Consider the following 16,944-nt stretch of genomic DNA (forward strand, 5'->3'; position numbering starts at 1 on the left):
ACACAGCCTACACATAACAATTATTAGTGCATCTCAGAACATTAGAATATTGTAAAAATGTTTGTTATGTCCCCACATTTAGTTCAAAAAGGCAAGCTTTCATTTATTATATATGCATTACATGTAAGGTGAAATATATTCTTTTCTCTGTTATAATTTATATTATTGCATTTTTTTGACTTACAAAAATCTTTTGAGTTTGAGTCCACCAGTATCAATACTGTGTCTAGTTCAGCACATGCAACCACTGTTCAGTAGCTCAGCGATCTTCCCCAATCATGAGGAAGACTGCTGACTTGACAATTGTCCAGAGCCACAGAAGGTCATTGCTGCATAGACTGTCTGTCGGGAAAAAGTGGACAAGCAAAAAGGATGACCAGTCTTCAGATTGTGTGTTAGAAGAGCTTTGCAATCAGTGGACTGTAGCTGGTGTTAGTGCATTAGGAGGCACCACAAGCAGACATCTTTAGGAATAGCGGGGAACAGTCACACACTAATTTTTAGCACTTCATTTTGAAATTAAGGCCGTAGAGCACACGAGTCACATACAACTCACTTTGATCTTAGGTGCGATGGCGCAGTGACATTACAGGATAAATGTGCAAAATTACAGAAAGAGTTTGGGTAGTTTATTGGCCAGGCTGTCCTGTTTTGTTTTTTTTAATCATTAATTTACAGAAATGTTACTTCTGTGAATTATTTTACTGTGGACTCACAGAAAAATAAATGAAAAATTAAAAAAAAAAAAAACTTACATGATTTAATTTAATAATTTGGTGTAGTATTAATGGTATTTATTTTGGGCGGTGGTGAGGTCTTTACCAATAGGAAAAGCTTTCAAACTAAAAGTTCAAAAACTATCCTCCACTTAATGTTTTCCAAAGTCTTTGCTGGGCTGATCCTGCTCCCTGGGCCTTATAGTTGTTTGGAGGAAGAGTGGGAGAGGCACAGAATCCAGTGGGAAGTTTCCACGGTCTGTGATGATGCTGATGTTGTTGGTGGCTGGCCCACTGTGTGTTATGAAGTCCAAAGTCAACACAATCGTCTCCATGGTTCCATCTGCTGACATGCTTTATGGAAACGCAGATCTCCTTTTCCAGTAGGACTTAGCATCTACCTCCAGTGCCAGAACTGCTACCGAATGTTGAACACCTTATTGTGTTTCATTGGCCAGCCAGCTCACTGACCTGAACCCTGTAGAGAATTCATCTACAGGGTCAAAGCCACCTGGGCTTCAATAACACCTCAGCAGAGCCACGATGCACTAATGCAGCAGTTCTTGGTAAAGGAGTCCAAACAAAAAACTGAGTAGAAGTGAACAAACTTTTCAAGAGAAAAATAGTCTGAAAAACTGGATTTCTGATTTTCATGAGCTTACATGAAGATCATCAAGTTGGGGGGGGAAAAAGATTTGAAATATTTCACTTGAAGTATGACGAATATATAAGGTATGAAGGCTTACATTCTCTGACGCACCGCAATTTCCCTGTGAAATGAACAAATGTTCTAAAGGGCAACATGTCATTGTAAAAGTGAGACATACTTTCCACACACTCACTGAGGCTCAGAATAGCAACATTATAATCTACATGTAACCCAACAATGACCCTTTGAAAGCAAATAGACACCCATTTAATACACCCACACACCAGCTTATACATAAAGTGCCAATATAAGCATTTTATTTCTATTGAAAAGAAAATTACAGTGACAATCAGGGTCCTTTAATAGGAAGGGCTAAATGGATTGTCATGGCAAAAAAAAAAAAGAAGAAGAAGAAAAAGGCAAATGCTGAGTGCAAATGTGCCACACTAGTCACGACGTGATTGGGCTGAAAACTCTCCACAAATTACTGACGATTGCTCGGCTTGGATATAACGAGGCGGTGATGGCCAACAGCCTGCGCTGGAGTCACTCTAAAATAAGACATGCACCATTAAAATAAAGTAATCTTTTTTCCTATAAAAGTCATTTCAAACGTTTGAATAGAACATAAAGTCCTTGGCGGCAAAACTGAAAATATCATTACAGATTAGTTTCTTTGCTTACTGGATTTCTCGTCGGTGCTTTGGAATTAACCTCCTGAAGTGGCGCCAAACTGCACAGCCCCCCCGTCAATATTTCAGAGCAACGTATATCTATATGTTTCTTTCAATGTAAACAAGTTAAGGCCAATATTGTCGTCAACAGACAATACATTTATAGTAGCAAACAGTTTTAACAGTTGATAAATACGAAAAGCTACAACAGCAGAATCTCTCATTAGGCTCATTTCACTACACTTTCCCACAGCACGCGTAAAGGCTGGAAATTTGGGACACTTTCCGACTTACACTTTCTTTACCTGACACCTCCTAAAGATCTTCAAGCTTTTTTTTTAGTTTCATTTCCCCTAAGCCACCAACAAAATCTTCCACAGATTGAAACTTCACGCAACAGAAGCAGCTGCGTAAGACTTGGTGGGACAATCGTTGACATTCTCTCAGAGCTGTATTTTGGCAGGATATTTATGAGAGGATACAGAGAAGGAGAATCTCTGCATAGGCTGAGCTCCAGTGCTACTGAGGACTGCTGTGGTGGGGACACTCGCAAGCCAAAGTAAGAGGTAGGGTGGGGGCTACAGTGGGTTGATAACTGTTGTGTCATCTGCGTGAAAGATCACTTTGAAGACGTTTAACAAATGTTGGTGGCTCTGAGTAGAAGTCGGTGATGGAGGGAAACAAAATTATTTCCTCATATGCATGATCTCTCGTTAACTGGCGTACAGAGCCCAACTGGTATCTGACTTAACTGATATTTTTAGACGACACTCACCTATTACAGATATCTCAGTATCAGTATGATATGTGCAGTAACCTTTGTTTTTTTTAAATATTACTGTTTCTTTAAGGAAAATAATGGAGAAAGGGATGTGTCGGGCAATTACGGCGACATTACAGAGTTTTACACACTCCCATTCTTTTGCCTTTAATACAATGCCATATTGCACCTCAGCAGATCTGAATTAACAACAAAAGCAATTCCTCCTCTAATTTGACACATGTATTTATATGCTGTATATGTAGAATACATATACATAAAAAAGCAACCCATCAGGAACAAATCGGCCTCTACAAAATATGGTGAAGTTTTTTCATTTTGTAATATGGAACAGGCTTTGCTGGTACACTTTTATCTATCATTTAGACTTACATTTGAAATGTCACACTAAATTGATTATTATATGCTGATGTAAAAGAATCCTGCTAAAGGTAAACACCACCTTTTCGGATATGCAAACTTAACTCTGTTGCAGTGATACTCTAACTTTGGGAGCAGCCAGGTTAAAGATACAAACTAAAACTAACTTATATAAATGTGATTTGTTTTTTTTTTAGGGAAACTGGACAAACTGAAGGTTGATGACTCTTGTGCTGACCAGTGTTTAAGCTAAATTAAAGCTGGACCCATTTTGATTAATGATTGATTTAAAAGGAAAAAACAGTCATGGGGCATTGGCTTCTTAATCAAGGCATGCTATAAGAAGTTTGAGACTTCAGAAAAACTGGATAGGTGATGATGGTATGTCTTGCTTGACTGAAAATTAGGCAAACATCCACTAGAGGGTCTACTTGGCCAGGGTGCTGTTGCATTGCTTTGTTGCCATATAAAAGTGTTGTGTTGGCAGAGCCTCCGCAGCAAAGGCTCTGTCTGTGCCAGAAATGTTTGGGAGGTGTTGAAGTATACAAAGTTGGCAACGTGATCACTCACCGATTCTTACCAGTGACGTGAAAAAGACAGAGATGGAGTCACGCTGAGGCAACGAAGGGCACGCTTTGGTGAAAGTGATACGGACAAAGAGAAAGAGAGCTTTACAACACGAAGGGAAGGACACAAACACAAAGACACATCAGTGAACGTCATGACAGAAGCGGGGAGGATCACTGAAGGAGACAGGCACATGAACATAGCATTTTTCATAAAGCCTGAACTCGAATGACTTTGGAAACTAGAAAAGTAAAAAGGGAAAAAAAACAAAAGCAAAAGATCAAAACTGACATTGAAAATATGCATCAATATAAAAAAAAATCCACAAGAATAGCAGAAACAGGATAACACTTCAGAAGTCTTAGCTGTGTCGTGAGAAAGAGCTGTGATTCTTTGATTCTCCCTGTATGTAAAGTGTTTGCTTCCTTCATTGCATTGTATCTCGCCAGATAATTGTCCAGCAATGGCTGTGTAAACAAAACCTCCAAAAAAGGTGTGTGTGTGTGTGTGTGTGTGTAGTAGATATATATCTGCAAGTGTGCATCAAAGGGGTTTGGCTGAGCACAACAATGCTAGTTCCTCTTCCGTTTATTCTGCGATTGGACTGCTGGCCCAGTTAGAGCTGTGGTAGGCTGGTTAAACCCTTAGCCATCAGATCGCCATGTCTGGTGCGCCTCCACTTCCTCTGAGACGACTAGCAGGAGTTCACAGTTCTTCCCTCGTAGCTGCTGGTGGAGAAACTTCCTGAGAATGTGATAAAAATCAAACAAAGAATTACATTTTTTAAAATTAAAGTGAAAGTGATTAAAGTGAAACAACAACAACAAAATTAACAAGGTGTACGCTGATGTAAAGCTTCAATGAATTATTTTTTAGCCCAGCAGAACAAGTTGTAAACCACAAACTGGAGATGTAGTGATAGACCAGCATGTTTGGCCCTAACCAGTGACCCGCCAGTCAGCTTCACATACACTACCGTGAAAGGTTTTAGAACACCCCAATTTTTCCAGTTATTTATTGTAATTCAAGTTGTTCAGGTTCAGTGAATAGCTTGAAATGAACTGCCAGAGGTTAAAAAAAAAAAGTAAAGGTTACCCAAAACTAAAGAAATAATGCAATTTTTCTTAAATGAATTATACTAAAAGGCCTTTTTCATGGAACATAAAATGGGTTAACAATTTAAACTGTTCTGCAGCCTTGAAACCTGGTGTTCCAACCCTCTGTCTACATAAACACTGGAACACACTGGATCCATACCCTCTTGAGCATCGGTTGAACAGTATTGCGCTGCATAAAATAGTGTGTTGCTACAAAAATGGTGAGAAAAAGGCAATTAATAATGGAAGATGTCTGGCGCACCCAAAGCCACACCTGAATCAGACGACAAGTTTCTGAGAGTTAACAGCTTGCGTGATAGGCGGCTCAGAGGACAACAGCTTCAAGCACAGCTTAATAGTGGTCGTAGTAAGCAAGTCTCAGTCTGAACTGTGATGAGGAGACTTCGAGCGGACAAGTTGCAGCAAGAAAACTATAGTTAAGACGTCAGAATAAGACAAAGAGGTTTGCCTGGCCATGAAACATTGCCAATGGACCACTGAAGACTGGAAGATGGTATTATGGACTGGATCAAAATTTGAAATCATCACACAAGATATTTGTACGGCATCAAGTAGGCGAAAGGACAACTGTCAAACATGGAGGAGGAAGTGTGATGGTCTGGAGCTGTTTTGCTGGACCCAGTGTCGGTGACTTGTACAAAGGGTGTTACCACAGTGCCATGCAGTACCCTCTGGTCAGGGGTTCATCCTACAGCAAGATGATGACCCAAAACATAAGTCCAAGGTATACCAGAGCTACCTCAGGAAAAAAGAACAAGACGGTAAGCTTGAAAACATGGAGTGGCCAGCACAGACTCCAGACTTAAAGCCCATCAAGCTGGTTTGGGATGAACTGGACAGAAGAGTGAAAGCAAAGCAACCTACTGCCACACATTTATGGGAACTTCTGCAACAGATATTGTAAGAACTTTCTGAAGAATATTTGATTTCTATTGTAGAAAGAATGCCACGGGTGTGTTCAGCTGTTATATCTGCCAAAGGTGGCTACTTTGATGAGTCAAAAGTTTAGAATACATTTTGGTCTATAAGTTGATTCCATGATATTTTTTTTTTTACTCCAATTGCTTATTTCTACTATGCTTTCATCTTAGAGTGCAATGAGACATTAAACTGCATAATTTTCAATTCTAAAACATTTGACTGGTAGTGTATGTCTGATTAAACTGTGTCTTTTCCATGCATGTTCAACTTGCACATAGAGGCTCAGGCAAATAGTCTTTTGCACATTTACAACCACATGCTAACATGTTCTTTTTTTATCTTTATATTTTTAGTGTACACTGAGGGTCATGGGAGCATTGCGATTTCAAATTCCTCTACATATGGTCTTCAACAATAAAGCTGACCTTGATTTGACTTTGTTAGTATGTGTATAGAATGGGCAATTTCACCAAGTTTGTCAGAGTAAACCACGGTGTGCCCACCACGAGACTGCTCGTAACAACAAGCCTAATCAAACGCTTGAATTACCCTTGACCAGCTGAACATGGACATTTTAAAGAAGCTAACAAAGGAAAAGTGATTAAAGTGAAAGCTATCCAGAGCTTAGAGTCAGCCTCGGTATGATCAGTGAAAAACCCCCAAAAACATTAAAGCAGCCAACAAGGAAAACTTGTTTGGTTAAATGTATAATATATATAAATATTTGTTTTTGATATATACATATCAATAACATATCAAATATATCAGGTAAAAGTGGGTGTACAACAACCCATTTTAAGTTGTTTATTAGTTAGTTATTTGTACCTCTTCTTAGTAGCAGGGCTCTTTATTTTTATTGCTTAGGGGAGAGAAGATCCTGCAACGCGTGCACCAGGTATAGCGGAATGGTTCGGTTTGTCCCCAGTATACCTTTTTTGCTTTCTTCTGACCACTACTCATGCTAGGGCCTTCATCTGGGCTGGAATTTTCTCCAGGACGCAGGTCAGATTGACTATGTTTTCTTTTAAAATATTTATCTATTGCTATTACACGCTGCATTATCTCACATGACTATTATGTCATTTCTTCTGTTTTACTGGCAGTTGGCAGCCCATTTAATTAGAGCAGGAAGTTGTACTGCCCTCTAGTGGAAGAGAATGTACCTGTTCTGCCCGATCGCTTTGAGCAGCGGTCCCCAACCCCCGGGCCTCGGACCGGTACCGGTCCGTGAGTCGTTTGGTACCGGGCCGCGAGAGTTGAGGCTCAGGTGTGAAATGTATGGTTTTCAGGGTTTTCAGCGTTATTTTGTTATCGTTTTTATCGTTAACTCGATTTTCCTGGGTGTTTTCACGTGTGTTGTGAATAAATCTTCTTTTTTCGGTACCAGTACTAGTTTTATTTTGTTGTATTTATCCGCGACACCTTAAAGGCCGGTCCGTGAAAATATTGTCGGGCAGAAACCGGTCCGTGGCGCAAAAAAGATTGGGGACCGCTGGCTTAGAGTACTAATCAGGTGGAACCAGATTATCTTCCACAGCACACCTGATCATTTCTCGCGGCACACAGTGGTTGGGAAACACTGGTCTACAAGACACAGCCCTCTGCCCTGACCTCTGTCTACACTTTCTGATGAGTTTATAATCTCACTCATTCATTTCAGGACATATGTAATAAAACATTAAGACTATATGGTAAAGTTAGGTCATTCTAAGTAAGTAGCATGAGGTTTTATCACTATAATAGATGGCTAGAACATTTTTGTGGATCAACATGGCTGTCTTGGGCCTTTACAGATCCTCGAGTCATCTAGAATCGTTATGAGGTACATTTCGTCATGAGATGATGAGCTTGATGGTCCGTGCGGCTGTCCGCGTGCCTCTATTGTCTACAGATTTTACATTACAATGCAATAACTATGCATGCACCCCAGGCAGCAGACTTCAAAGAACTACAACAGGAATAACTACTCAGCTGTGATGCATTAGTTGTCCATGTACATGCAGAGCATCATCAAGGCTTCACACTTACTTCTAACATGGAGCTAACTGTACATTTCTCAGCTAGATCCTCTCCACTGGCACATCTATTAGTTTTTAAAACTTTATGACAACAAAATTATAAAACAACACAGCTGCTGCTGCTACACATGCACACACTCCCCATCCCTCTCACCTGAGCTCATCCGGATTGCCAATTGGTTGAGGGCTACGTAGCTTGGAGTCCAAGTTGTAGTAGACTCCTCCCACCTCTCTGACGCCTATCCAGTGCTGGCGCTTAAGCGGCAACCGGAGGGGCCCCCAGCGCAGATTGGACGGTACGTTCAGGATGAAGCCCTCCACGTTGGACAGTTCAATATTGCCAACATCCCTAAAAAAAAAAAATTTTTTTAATAATAATAATAACAATAACAACAACAACAACAATAATAATAGTAACACTAATAATAAATATATATTACATGACTATTTGAAAATATTTGTATTTACTTTTTTTAAGGATTTTTTTTTTGGCCTTTATTGGATAGAGACAGTGTAGATTGAAAGGAAAGTGGGGATTGAGAGAGGGGAAGACAAAGGGCTGCGGGTGGGACTCGAACCCGGGCCTACTGCTCTCCAGCCATACAGCATTTTTGTTACCTGTCATTATTTGGGCTTGCATTTACTTGAGCTATATATATATATATATATATATATTTTTTTTTTTTTTTTTATTTATTTATTTTTTTTACATTGAAACTTTCAGCTATGTTCAGGTAAAATGCACTTACAAGTGTAGTCACAACACAAAGGTCCATTCTAAGTCAGGAAGTCCAGAAAAAAAACCCCTGTGATAAACCATCCGCAGTAACAATCACAAGCAAAGCTATTCAGCTATGTACAGGACATCGCAAGAGACTGCGTAGAATACCAGAGAGAAGCATTCTTGCAGCCAGAAGTTTAAACAAACCAGGGAGGCATATCCATTTTCAAATGAAACAAACAGGTTATATGGCACACATGCTTACGGCACTTCAAAGCACTCTTGATTTTTTATCAGTTCCCATTGATGACTGTAACGAACACTGTGTAACGAACACTGTGTAACTCAACTGCGTTGACCTTTGTGCAGTTTGTGTAGCGACATGTGTTGCAAACTTTGCATCTGTCAAAATTCAAAACTGTCATTAACTGGCAAACGAAGACTGAAGTGGAGACTGTGAAGTTTTAGTGCTTGAATGCCTGCCACACCTACGCTTCAGTATCAGAGCACACTTCTAAACACAGTTGACTGTACACTGATGATAATACTACACGAGGACAACGATCAACCAATCAGATTTAATAAAAACTCAGAGTTTGTGGGTTTTCTGCTCCAGAAAGAGAGCTAACTTAAACTCGGGGTCTATTATTGGAGTAACAGACTCTGAGACCGCTGGCAGGTTTTCTTCAACAAACTCTGAGCACATACTGAAATGTATTAATTTAAGAAGTTTACAAATATTATAATCCCACTGATATGTTAGCTTAGTATTTGTTCTATTTAACCTGAGTGCTTATATAATTGATCTTTTCATCTGTGATTCTGTGGACAATAAGTCATCTCTGAGGCTGTCTGGTGAGGGTTCTCGTTGAGGGACATTCACATTTCTGGATTAAAACGAAGGCTCTGCGTTTTCTTTACCCAATGCTGGTACCTTTTTTTTTCATTACACATGCTGAACTGCTAGAAAAAACCTCAAGAGGTTTTTTTTAACCTGCTCTGTGGATCAGGGCACCAGATTTCCTTGTCTTATCAATCACTTGTCCTCTCATAAGTGACCTTATTATTTTGCTCCCTTCCAAAAATAAATGATATTTATAAATACTCCAGTTGTGGGTTGGAGCTTTTAAGCACACTTTTTTCACCGTGGTCCAAATACTTAAAAATATCTTGGCTGCAAGTGTTTACCGCATCAAAAATCCCCTGTGAGTAGAGTTATAAAAACAGCCTCAGGTCACAGGAACTTCATAAACATAACCAAAGAATAAAAAGAAGTCATGTCTTCTCTTGTCGAGAAATCCAAAATGAGAGAGCGCTTAAGTGCTAGTCCATTCATCGCGTTGTTTTCTCGCCTCAGTCTCCGGTTAACGTGCCAGCAACCGAATGTTTACAACATGTAAGCATGTAAAGCCTTAGTTACATGCAAAAAAGAGGTGAATCTCCACTGTGTTATGCCAAACAACAGCGCGCATCTGCAGAGCTCAAAAAGAGAAAAACAGGAATGGGTTTTATCGATATAGCAAGTCTGTGTTTGGTGCTGCTGTCAACAGTCATGTAAGACTGATAATGAAGGAAGAAGGAATGCTGATAAAACCGACTCAAACTTTATCAACCACAGGAAGCACTGACTAATCACAGGGATCACTCAGGACCCTGCTGATGAGGTGGCTGAGGTGGAGATGAAAACAAGGGGTGCCTCCTTTTTAGTATTGACAATATATGTGCACTCTAGCGAGATAAGAGAGGAACAAGTGTAAACAAGTACAGATAAGCAACAATAGACTGATTGCTTTTCTTTGGTTTGGGTTTCCTCAGCCTAACATTGACTATTTTGGGAAACAATCAGGGGTAGAAGTCATGAGGCAAATTGCAGTTACAACTTAAGCAAATGGAAATAAATCTATTAAATCAATACTTCTACTAGATTAAATATGATTTATCCATGCTAAGGCTTCTTTTGTTGCTACTCCTACATACCTTCTTTTATCCCACCAAACTGCCTCAAACCCTCGGGTCTGCAGGGCTGCCATAATGACATTGACGTCATAGTTCCCGTTTCCCAGCATGCTCTTTTTGTGAGGCGTCACCATAGTGCTGGGAGAGAGCCTGCAACAAGTTGACAAAAGGGATCGTCCACAGATCACTTAGTCAGATTGTATTTACGAAACATTTTATGCACACCTTAACACTTTTAATCCACATACTGTCTCACCTCTGGTAGATCTCCTGCAGGGTGTCCCGGCTGAAGGCTGTCCCATCCTGGAAGACGTTATTGAGTGCGTGCAGGGCACACAGCTCCCGCCGTTGCTTTTCGTGATAAATGGCCGGAGGCACCAAAGAAGCTTGGGGAGGAGCTGGCGAGGTGAGTGAAGAAGAGGACGATGAGAGATCTTGCTGCTGAGTTTCCCTGGGATCCCTGGACCTCTTCTCCTCTGCTCCCACCACCGCCTCCCCTCCTCCTCCCCCTCCACTTCCTCCACCACCTTTCTGTTTGCTGACCTTCCAGGGCATGCACCCCAGCTCCTGCAGGCTGCCTCGCCCCTTCCCCTTCCACTCACCGGCTGGATACGGAGCACTTCCCATCCCTGGATGTTCACCACCGCCAGCGCTGTCGCCGCCCCCACCTCCACCGGTACCTCCTTCAGCTCCACAACTACTAATGTCAGGACACTACATGAACATCATGACAACCATTTGCGTGATAACCTCTCAGCCACTTGGAAGAGAGGAGCTTGTATCTGGAGGGAGGGTAAATGAGACCTGTGGCTCTCAAACACCGCAAAACCTTCTTTCTGTCTCTTTCCCACTAAAGGACAGATGTGCAGAAAGATCGCTATGAGTGACCAAGTATAACCAGCAAAGATACTCTAGATGCTCCAAAATGACAGACTAGTCCTCCAACAGCACAGCGGTGTCATCAATCATAGTGCCGTCACTCTTTGCGTTTTCCACTTCCTCCATCCTCTATGTGCTGACAGCTCTTTCCATCTAAAGCCTATAGCTTAGCAGGTCTTTCCATCCTCCAAGACTTGCTGACGGCAAAGCTACAGTTCCACAGGAACAGAGGAGTCACACACTGTGGAGAAAAATACAGTCAATAAGCAACTGAAATGCAAAAAATAAACACACTGTATTAAAACGGAAAGGAAGGTCACGTGTTTTTCCTCATAATTTAGCTATTACACATAATAACACAAGTCCCCAAATCACACCTCGGATATGGTTGGTTAAAGAATAGCTGCCAAATCGGCCTAAACAACACGGTGAAGCACCACTGAATACGCTGTTACATTATTTAGAGCTTCAGTTGGTCAGCAGAGCTCAAATGAAGGGAAGGTAAACATTTCGAGCAGCTTTGAACTGGATAGAGGAAGCAAGCTGTTCACTGAGCTAGCAACATTTGACAAGAGCTACACGTTAATAATGTGAAGCTTACACAGCGTTAAGGAGACATAGCAAATATATTCCCCTAATAGCAGGAAAAGAAGGTTTTAATCCGTGTTAGCAGATATCTGGCGTTGTTCTTACTGCTGCTCTACGTGACTCCGTGTCTCCAGCAAACACAACCACAACGCCTCCTTTTATGATTTATAACTTCATTTTCTCTCGCCGACCACTTCCCCGCCCGTTACCTGCCGCTGGTGTCACAGCCGGGCTGCCGTAAACCGGTCTAAAACCCGAGTCTCCTCTATCCTTTCCCCCCTAAAGGGTGCTCAGACCTTTGTCTTTGCCACTTTTTTCCTGTTGTGGCTCTCTCCTGTCTCTTTCTCCGTCCGTGCAGTCGCGGACATGCGCAGTAGCGCCTCCCTGGCTCCATATTGCTGTCACCGCCTGCGTCAGTAGACTGGAGCAGATCCTCCCCTGAGACTGCCAAAGCCTACCTTTCCCACTTTGTTCTCACCTGTAGTGCGCTTTTCATCACAATACTGCTGCACAAAGGGTTTAAATACGTATGAAAATATGTTTTACCATAGGAAACATCACCTGCTGTCTTCTTAAAGCAGTTCCAACTCTTAAACTTTACTTCATGAATGGGTCATACAAATGAAGACTGCTTTAGCCTCCTTTAGCTTATTGTTTAGCTTTGTCATTTTTGATTTAGTCTCACAACATAAAATTTGCCAGTCTGTAAATACTTAAGCTGCTTAAAAGTTAGATATTTTCCACTTGGTGGGAACTTAAAAGAAAAAAAAAAGTCTATTTCAGTTAAACAAACTAATGCCATATGCCTATGTTATTGTTCACTGGTTGAGCAAATTAATAGGACGGCTAAGTTTGAAATTTGTTTTTGGTACAAAATCTTCCCAAGAGGTTGATTCTGTTCATCTGGACGTAGCGTTTTCAGTGGGAGAAACGTCTCAGCTGACTGCAGTTTCCCCCAACCTTATAAACAGTACCTTTTCACAATGTCTGCAACTAGCACCACTGAATGAACAATGGGCTGTGAGGTCAGTTCCTTGATCACTGGCTGGGGAAAACTTGCAGTCAGCTGAGACTGAAGAAGTAAAATGAATGAGCGACGAAACGTTTCTCCCACTGAAAACGCTGTCCAGATGAACAGAATCAACTTTTTGGGAATTCCTTACCGGGATGATCAAGCATGCATCAAGATGTTACAAAAACTTGATAAAAAGCATAACAATATCCAAATTGCTGTGTTGGATTTCAAATGAAATGAATGTTTTCACATTATGAGAAGCAGATATCCGTTTAAACCCACAGTCATTAATATGTTGGGGAGCTCAAGTTGCACAATATGTGCAACAAATTAACAGGAAACAATTGATGTGAAACACAACACTGCCGCTGAAGCAGTCTTAACATGATGGCCTTCTTGTGTTGTCCTTCATTAAAGAAAAGTGAGAGAACTGTCTCACCCCTTTATTTATTTTACTGACATTAAAGGGACACAGGAGTTTTCTCTCTTAATTTAGCATTTTGATTTGAAGCTACTCTTTCGCAGTCACCACCAAGCACCAGGCGTCAAACCAACATTTATGATGTTAAACACATACCAGTTCAACTGTACCTCAAAAAAACCCACCAAAGGACGCCCTCTCTAAAGTAAAAGCAGCGCAGACAGTGTGTTGCATTGTCACAAGAATTTGCATAGTCAGTTGGTGAAGCAGAGGACACCTTAATATATATATTTTCATGCTTCCTCCTGATTTGCATATAAACTGCTGGAATTGCAGCTCACACTACACCCATTAGAAAGCTGATCAGTTCATTTGTATATTTGCTTATCACCGAGAATAGCCAATAAACACAGTTTTCACTTTATACGTGTTGTTTTGTTACTCTTTATAGAATTTTATCAGAATTCTTACAGAATTTTATCATCTGTTCCTCTGATAATGTTTGATTAAAGCGGAGGGCAATCCGTTAAGTTTGTGCTGCAGGAAGAGTGAAGTGATGTGTGAAGGAGAAACCCTGAGTTAACAACCAAAGTTTTTTTGTGATAAAATGTTTATTGTGTTTAGAGAAATGTAAAAATATAATAAAAGAGTAAGGGAAAAAAGAAAGAAGGGGGAGAGGAACAGACAGAGAGGCACTGAGTACAATAAAGACTTCAAATTCTACGCAACATCTTCTTTAGCTTTGTGGGTTCAGGCTGCAGTTCAAGATAAGCAACATCCATGAAAATGAGCAACCACTGCTGCCAAGTGAGCAACTGAAGCTTCCTCCGTGTGGAAATCAACTTTGTAGCAGCTATTAAACCAGCTAAAAACACACTTTTCTGAGCCTCATGCACTCTTAATTGACACAAATCCCTTAAAATTGAAAAAAATGGGGAAATGGAACTGAAATATGTTATAAAGTAGAAAGATTTTCTTTAAACATTTCCAAAACGTGGACACTCCAGGACTTTCCTATGCCATGTCATAAAAGGTGGGTTGGCAAAGTCAGCCTTAAGTTTCATACTATAAAATCTTTGTGAAGTCATATATGTCCTATGTACAAAATAAAGAAATGTATTTGTTGATTATTAGGGTTCCTGGAAGACTGTTTAACGATGTCCCAAACACTGTCCCAGTAAAACTAGTGCTGAGGTCCTAAATATCTGTGCACCATAATGAATCCACTGGCAATGGAAGGTTTGTTCCTTTTCAGTTTCATTTGGAAACTCTATGACCGTACCATTGACTTTAACAAATGAAGTCTGGCGACACAGATCAGGTGTCTATGTTGTGAATTAGTAACGGTAATATACTGAGTTCTTCACCTGTAAATACAGACCTCATTGTCTGCTGGGTGAATGACTTGGCATTTACTGTAAAAGTCAGTTTCGAATGTCTGTTTTCGAATTTGCATGTGTACTGTGGAATAACATTTGTGCTTCTCCTCTTGCTTTTTAGCTTTGCTGATTTTGTATTCAGAGAGGATATGAAAATGAGAAATGCTACAGAGCAAAGAGCAAGCAAATTTCCAAGAAGTGTGTACGTGTTATACAGTTTTAAAAGAAATACATACAAATAAATGTAGACTTACAATAGGTGAAGGTTAAGAACTTGAACCTGAGGCACAGGTAAAAATGAAAGACTGAGAAATGTTCGAGAGAAGGAGGGAGGCAGAGGAAGCGGCAGCCTCCTCTGCTCTTCAGTTGCCCAAACACTTCTTATTCTTGTGAATCCAGCTCCACAAACCTTAACTGTCATCTTTCTTTTTCTTCTTCAACTCGTTTTCTTTATATTCTTTCTTTTTATTACTATGCATTCTTTTATCTTTTTTCTCCTTGTGCTCCACCTCCATCTGTTCTATCGCCATTATTTTGAAAACCCTGGAGCATTTTTTTTGGGATGTTCTTTCTTAAGCAGCATTCCTGCAGCTCTTGATTCTTCTGCTCCAGGTTTTCCTTCTCCTTTTCAATTACTTCTTGTCATGCTCACGTTCTTTCTACCGTACGTTCCCGTCTTCATATTTTTGCTGCAGTTCCTTATACTTTTCTCTCACTTCTTTATTCAGATGCAATTCTTCTATCTGCCAGACGTTTTTGGACTAACACATTTGCTGTAACAAATCCCCTTCTGTGTTTTATATGTATGCTTTGGATCACTATCTGCTTGGCCGAATGGCAGCATTTGGCAGAAAGTATTTTGGAAGACATCCAGGTAAATATTTCCATGTACTGCATAGGTGATGAAGCGGACGACACATTGACAGACAGCAACAACATGCTGCAATCTAAAGCCCAAGGACAGGACAATCACATTTAAAATTGACACTGGTGCCGATATGACTGTCATTCCTGACCATGTATTCAATGTGATGTTCACAGATATAAAACCAGCTCTTTAGAAAGAAAAGATGCCCATACTTGTACAAGGTTTTATACCACTGGGCATGCTAGGGTTCACAAACCTAACACTACAGAAAGGAGAGAAACCAATATTTGTGATCAGTAACCTGCACTCTCCTGCTCAGGGCTAGCGGGCTCAGCTAGTCGCTAGTGGCTAACAGCCCCAAGTCATGAAAATGTATCAGGATGGATGACCAGAGAGCAGATCATTAAAGCTTGGTAAAGCTGCACTGTGCAGATGCCTCCTTTGTTGTGCATGATAACCTCTAGTTAAAAAGAGCATAATTGGTCATTCCTGCAGCTTTAAGAAACAGTGTCCTCAGCAGGCTACATGAGGGGTAGCTAAATGCATGCAGAACATGTGTGAGCCAGAATGAGCTATTGCTCCCAACAAATCTACTGGAGAGACCCAGGTGAGGGCAGACCTGTTTACAATCAAAGGGAAAATGTACTTGCAGGTAGTGGACTTTTGAAATGATATCTGAAATGGCCAACCTCCACCAAATATAGTTTCCTGATGTCACTGTCCATCTGAAATCCATGTTCGGATGTGACGAGGTGCCTGAGATCTTAAGGACTGGCAATGACCCACAGTTCTCAGCGGATGATATGCCAAACTTTGCTGATACATACAGTTTCAAACATGTGATCAGCAGTGCACAGTACCCACAAACCAACGGGGAGGCTAAACAGGCTGTTCAAAAAGACCAGATCAGTACTTCTGCATATCTTGTCGTCTCACTTACAAATGTGTTTTAGCCCAGCTCAACGTTTGATTTGGTGCCAGCTTGGTTCCACTGTGCTGACCCAGCAGTGCTTCCCGACAGCGCAGCGGTCACTGTAAAGGACAAAGAGAGAATGAATTCACATCAGAGATTCTTCAACAGGCATCACTGTGCACAGGAGTTCAGTTATCCCCCCACGTGGGAACAGGCGTGGTTGAACTGCACTCTAGTTCCTTCCCTACAAAAACCAACACCCGGAACTTTTCCAAATAGCCCCACAGTCATAACCAAGTCAGGCAGAGCAGTTTTGAAACCACAGGACTGGACTGAACTTGTAGACAACTGCGCAAACAAGAGTTTATCCTTAGTTTGAAAGATAGAACTCAGTGGGAAA

At 40.9% G+C, this 16,944-nt stretch overlaps 1 protein-coding gene across 2 annotated transcripts; it reads right to left on the bottom strand.

Annotated features, from left to right (window-relative positions):
- Positions 1-1,563: 1,563 nt before the first annotated feature.
- On the bottom strand, positions 1,564-12,306 carry josd1 (Josephin domain containing 1). 2 transcript variants are annotated; one of them, XM_005938034.3, is made up of 5 exons: positions 12,158-12,306; positions 10,738-11,601; positions 10,503-10,631; positions 7,959-8,153; positions 1,564-4,491 (listed from the first exon to the last, which is right to left on the bottom strand). In XM_005938034.3, the coding sequence occupies exons 2-5, from the start codon at positions 11,106-11,108 to the stop codon at positions 4,392-4,394; spliced, it is 795 nt and encodes a 264-aa protein (XP_005938096.1). In that variant the 5' UTR covers positions 11,109-11,601; positions 12,158-12,306; the 3' UTR covers positions 1,564-4,391. The 2 variants fall into 2 exon arrangements, with proteins under 2 accessions (XP_005938096.1, XP_005938098.1); XM_005938036.3 differs by having other exon boundaries at positions 12,054-12,306.
- Positions 12,307-16,944: the final 4,638 nt, after the last annotated feature.

The sequence above is a fragment of the Haplochromis burtoni genome, unplaced genomic scaffold, assembly GCF_018398535.1.
Source record: "Haplochromis burtoni strain Fernald_Lab_line unplaced genomic scaffold, NCSU_Asbu1 Contig_242, whole genome shotgun sequence".
Classification (NCBI taxonomy): domain Eukaryota; kingdom Metazoa; phylum Chordata; class Actinopteri; order Cichliformes; family Cichlidae; genus Haplochromis; species Haplochromis burtoni.

Coding starts and splice junctions, on each gene's coding strand:
- josd1 (XM_005938034.3), bottom strand. CDS start 11,108: ATGGGAAGTGCTCCGTATCCAGCCGGTGAGTGGAAGGGGAAGGGGCGA. Junction 10,632..10,737: donor CTGCAGGAGATCTACCAGAG/GTGAGACAGTAT, acceptor AACTTGTTGCAG/GCTCTCTCCCAGCACTATGG. Junction 8,154..10,502: donor GTTTGGTGGGATAAAAGAAG/GTATGTAGGAGT, acceptor TTTTTTTTTTAG/GGATGTTGGCAATATTGAAC.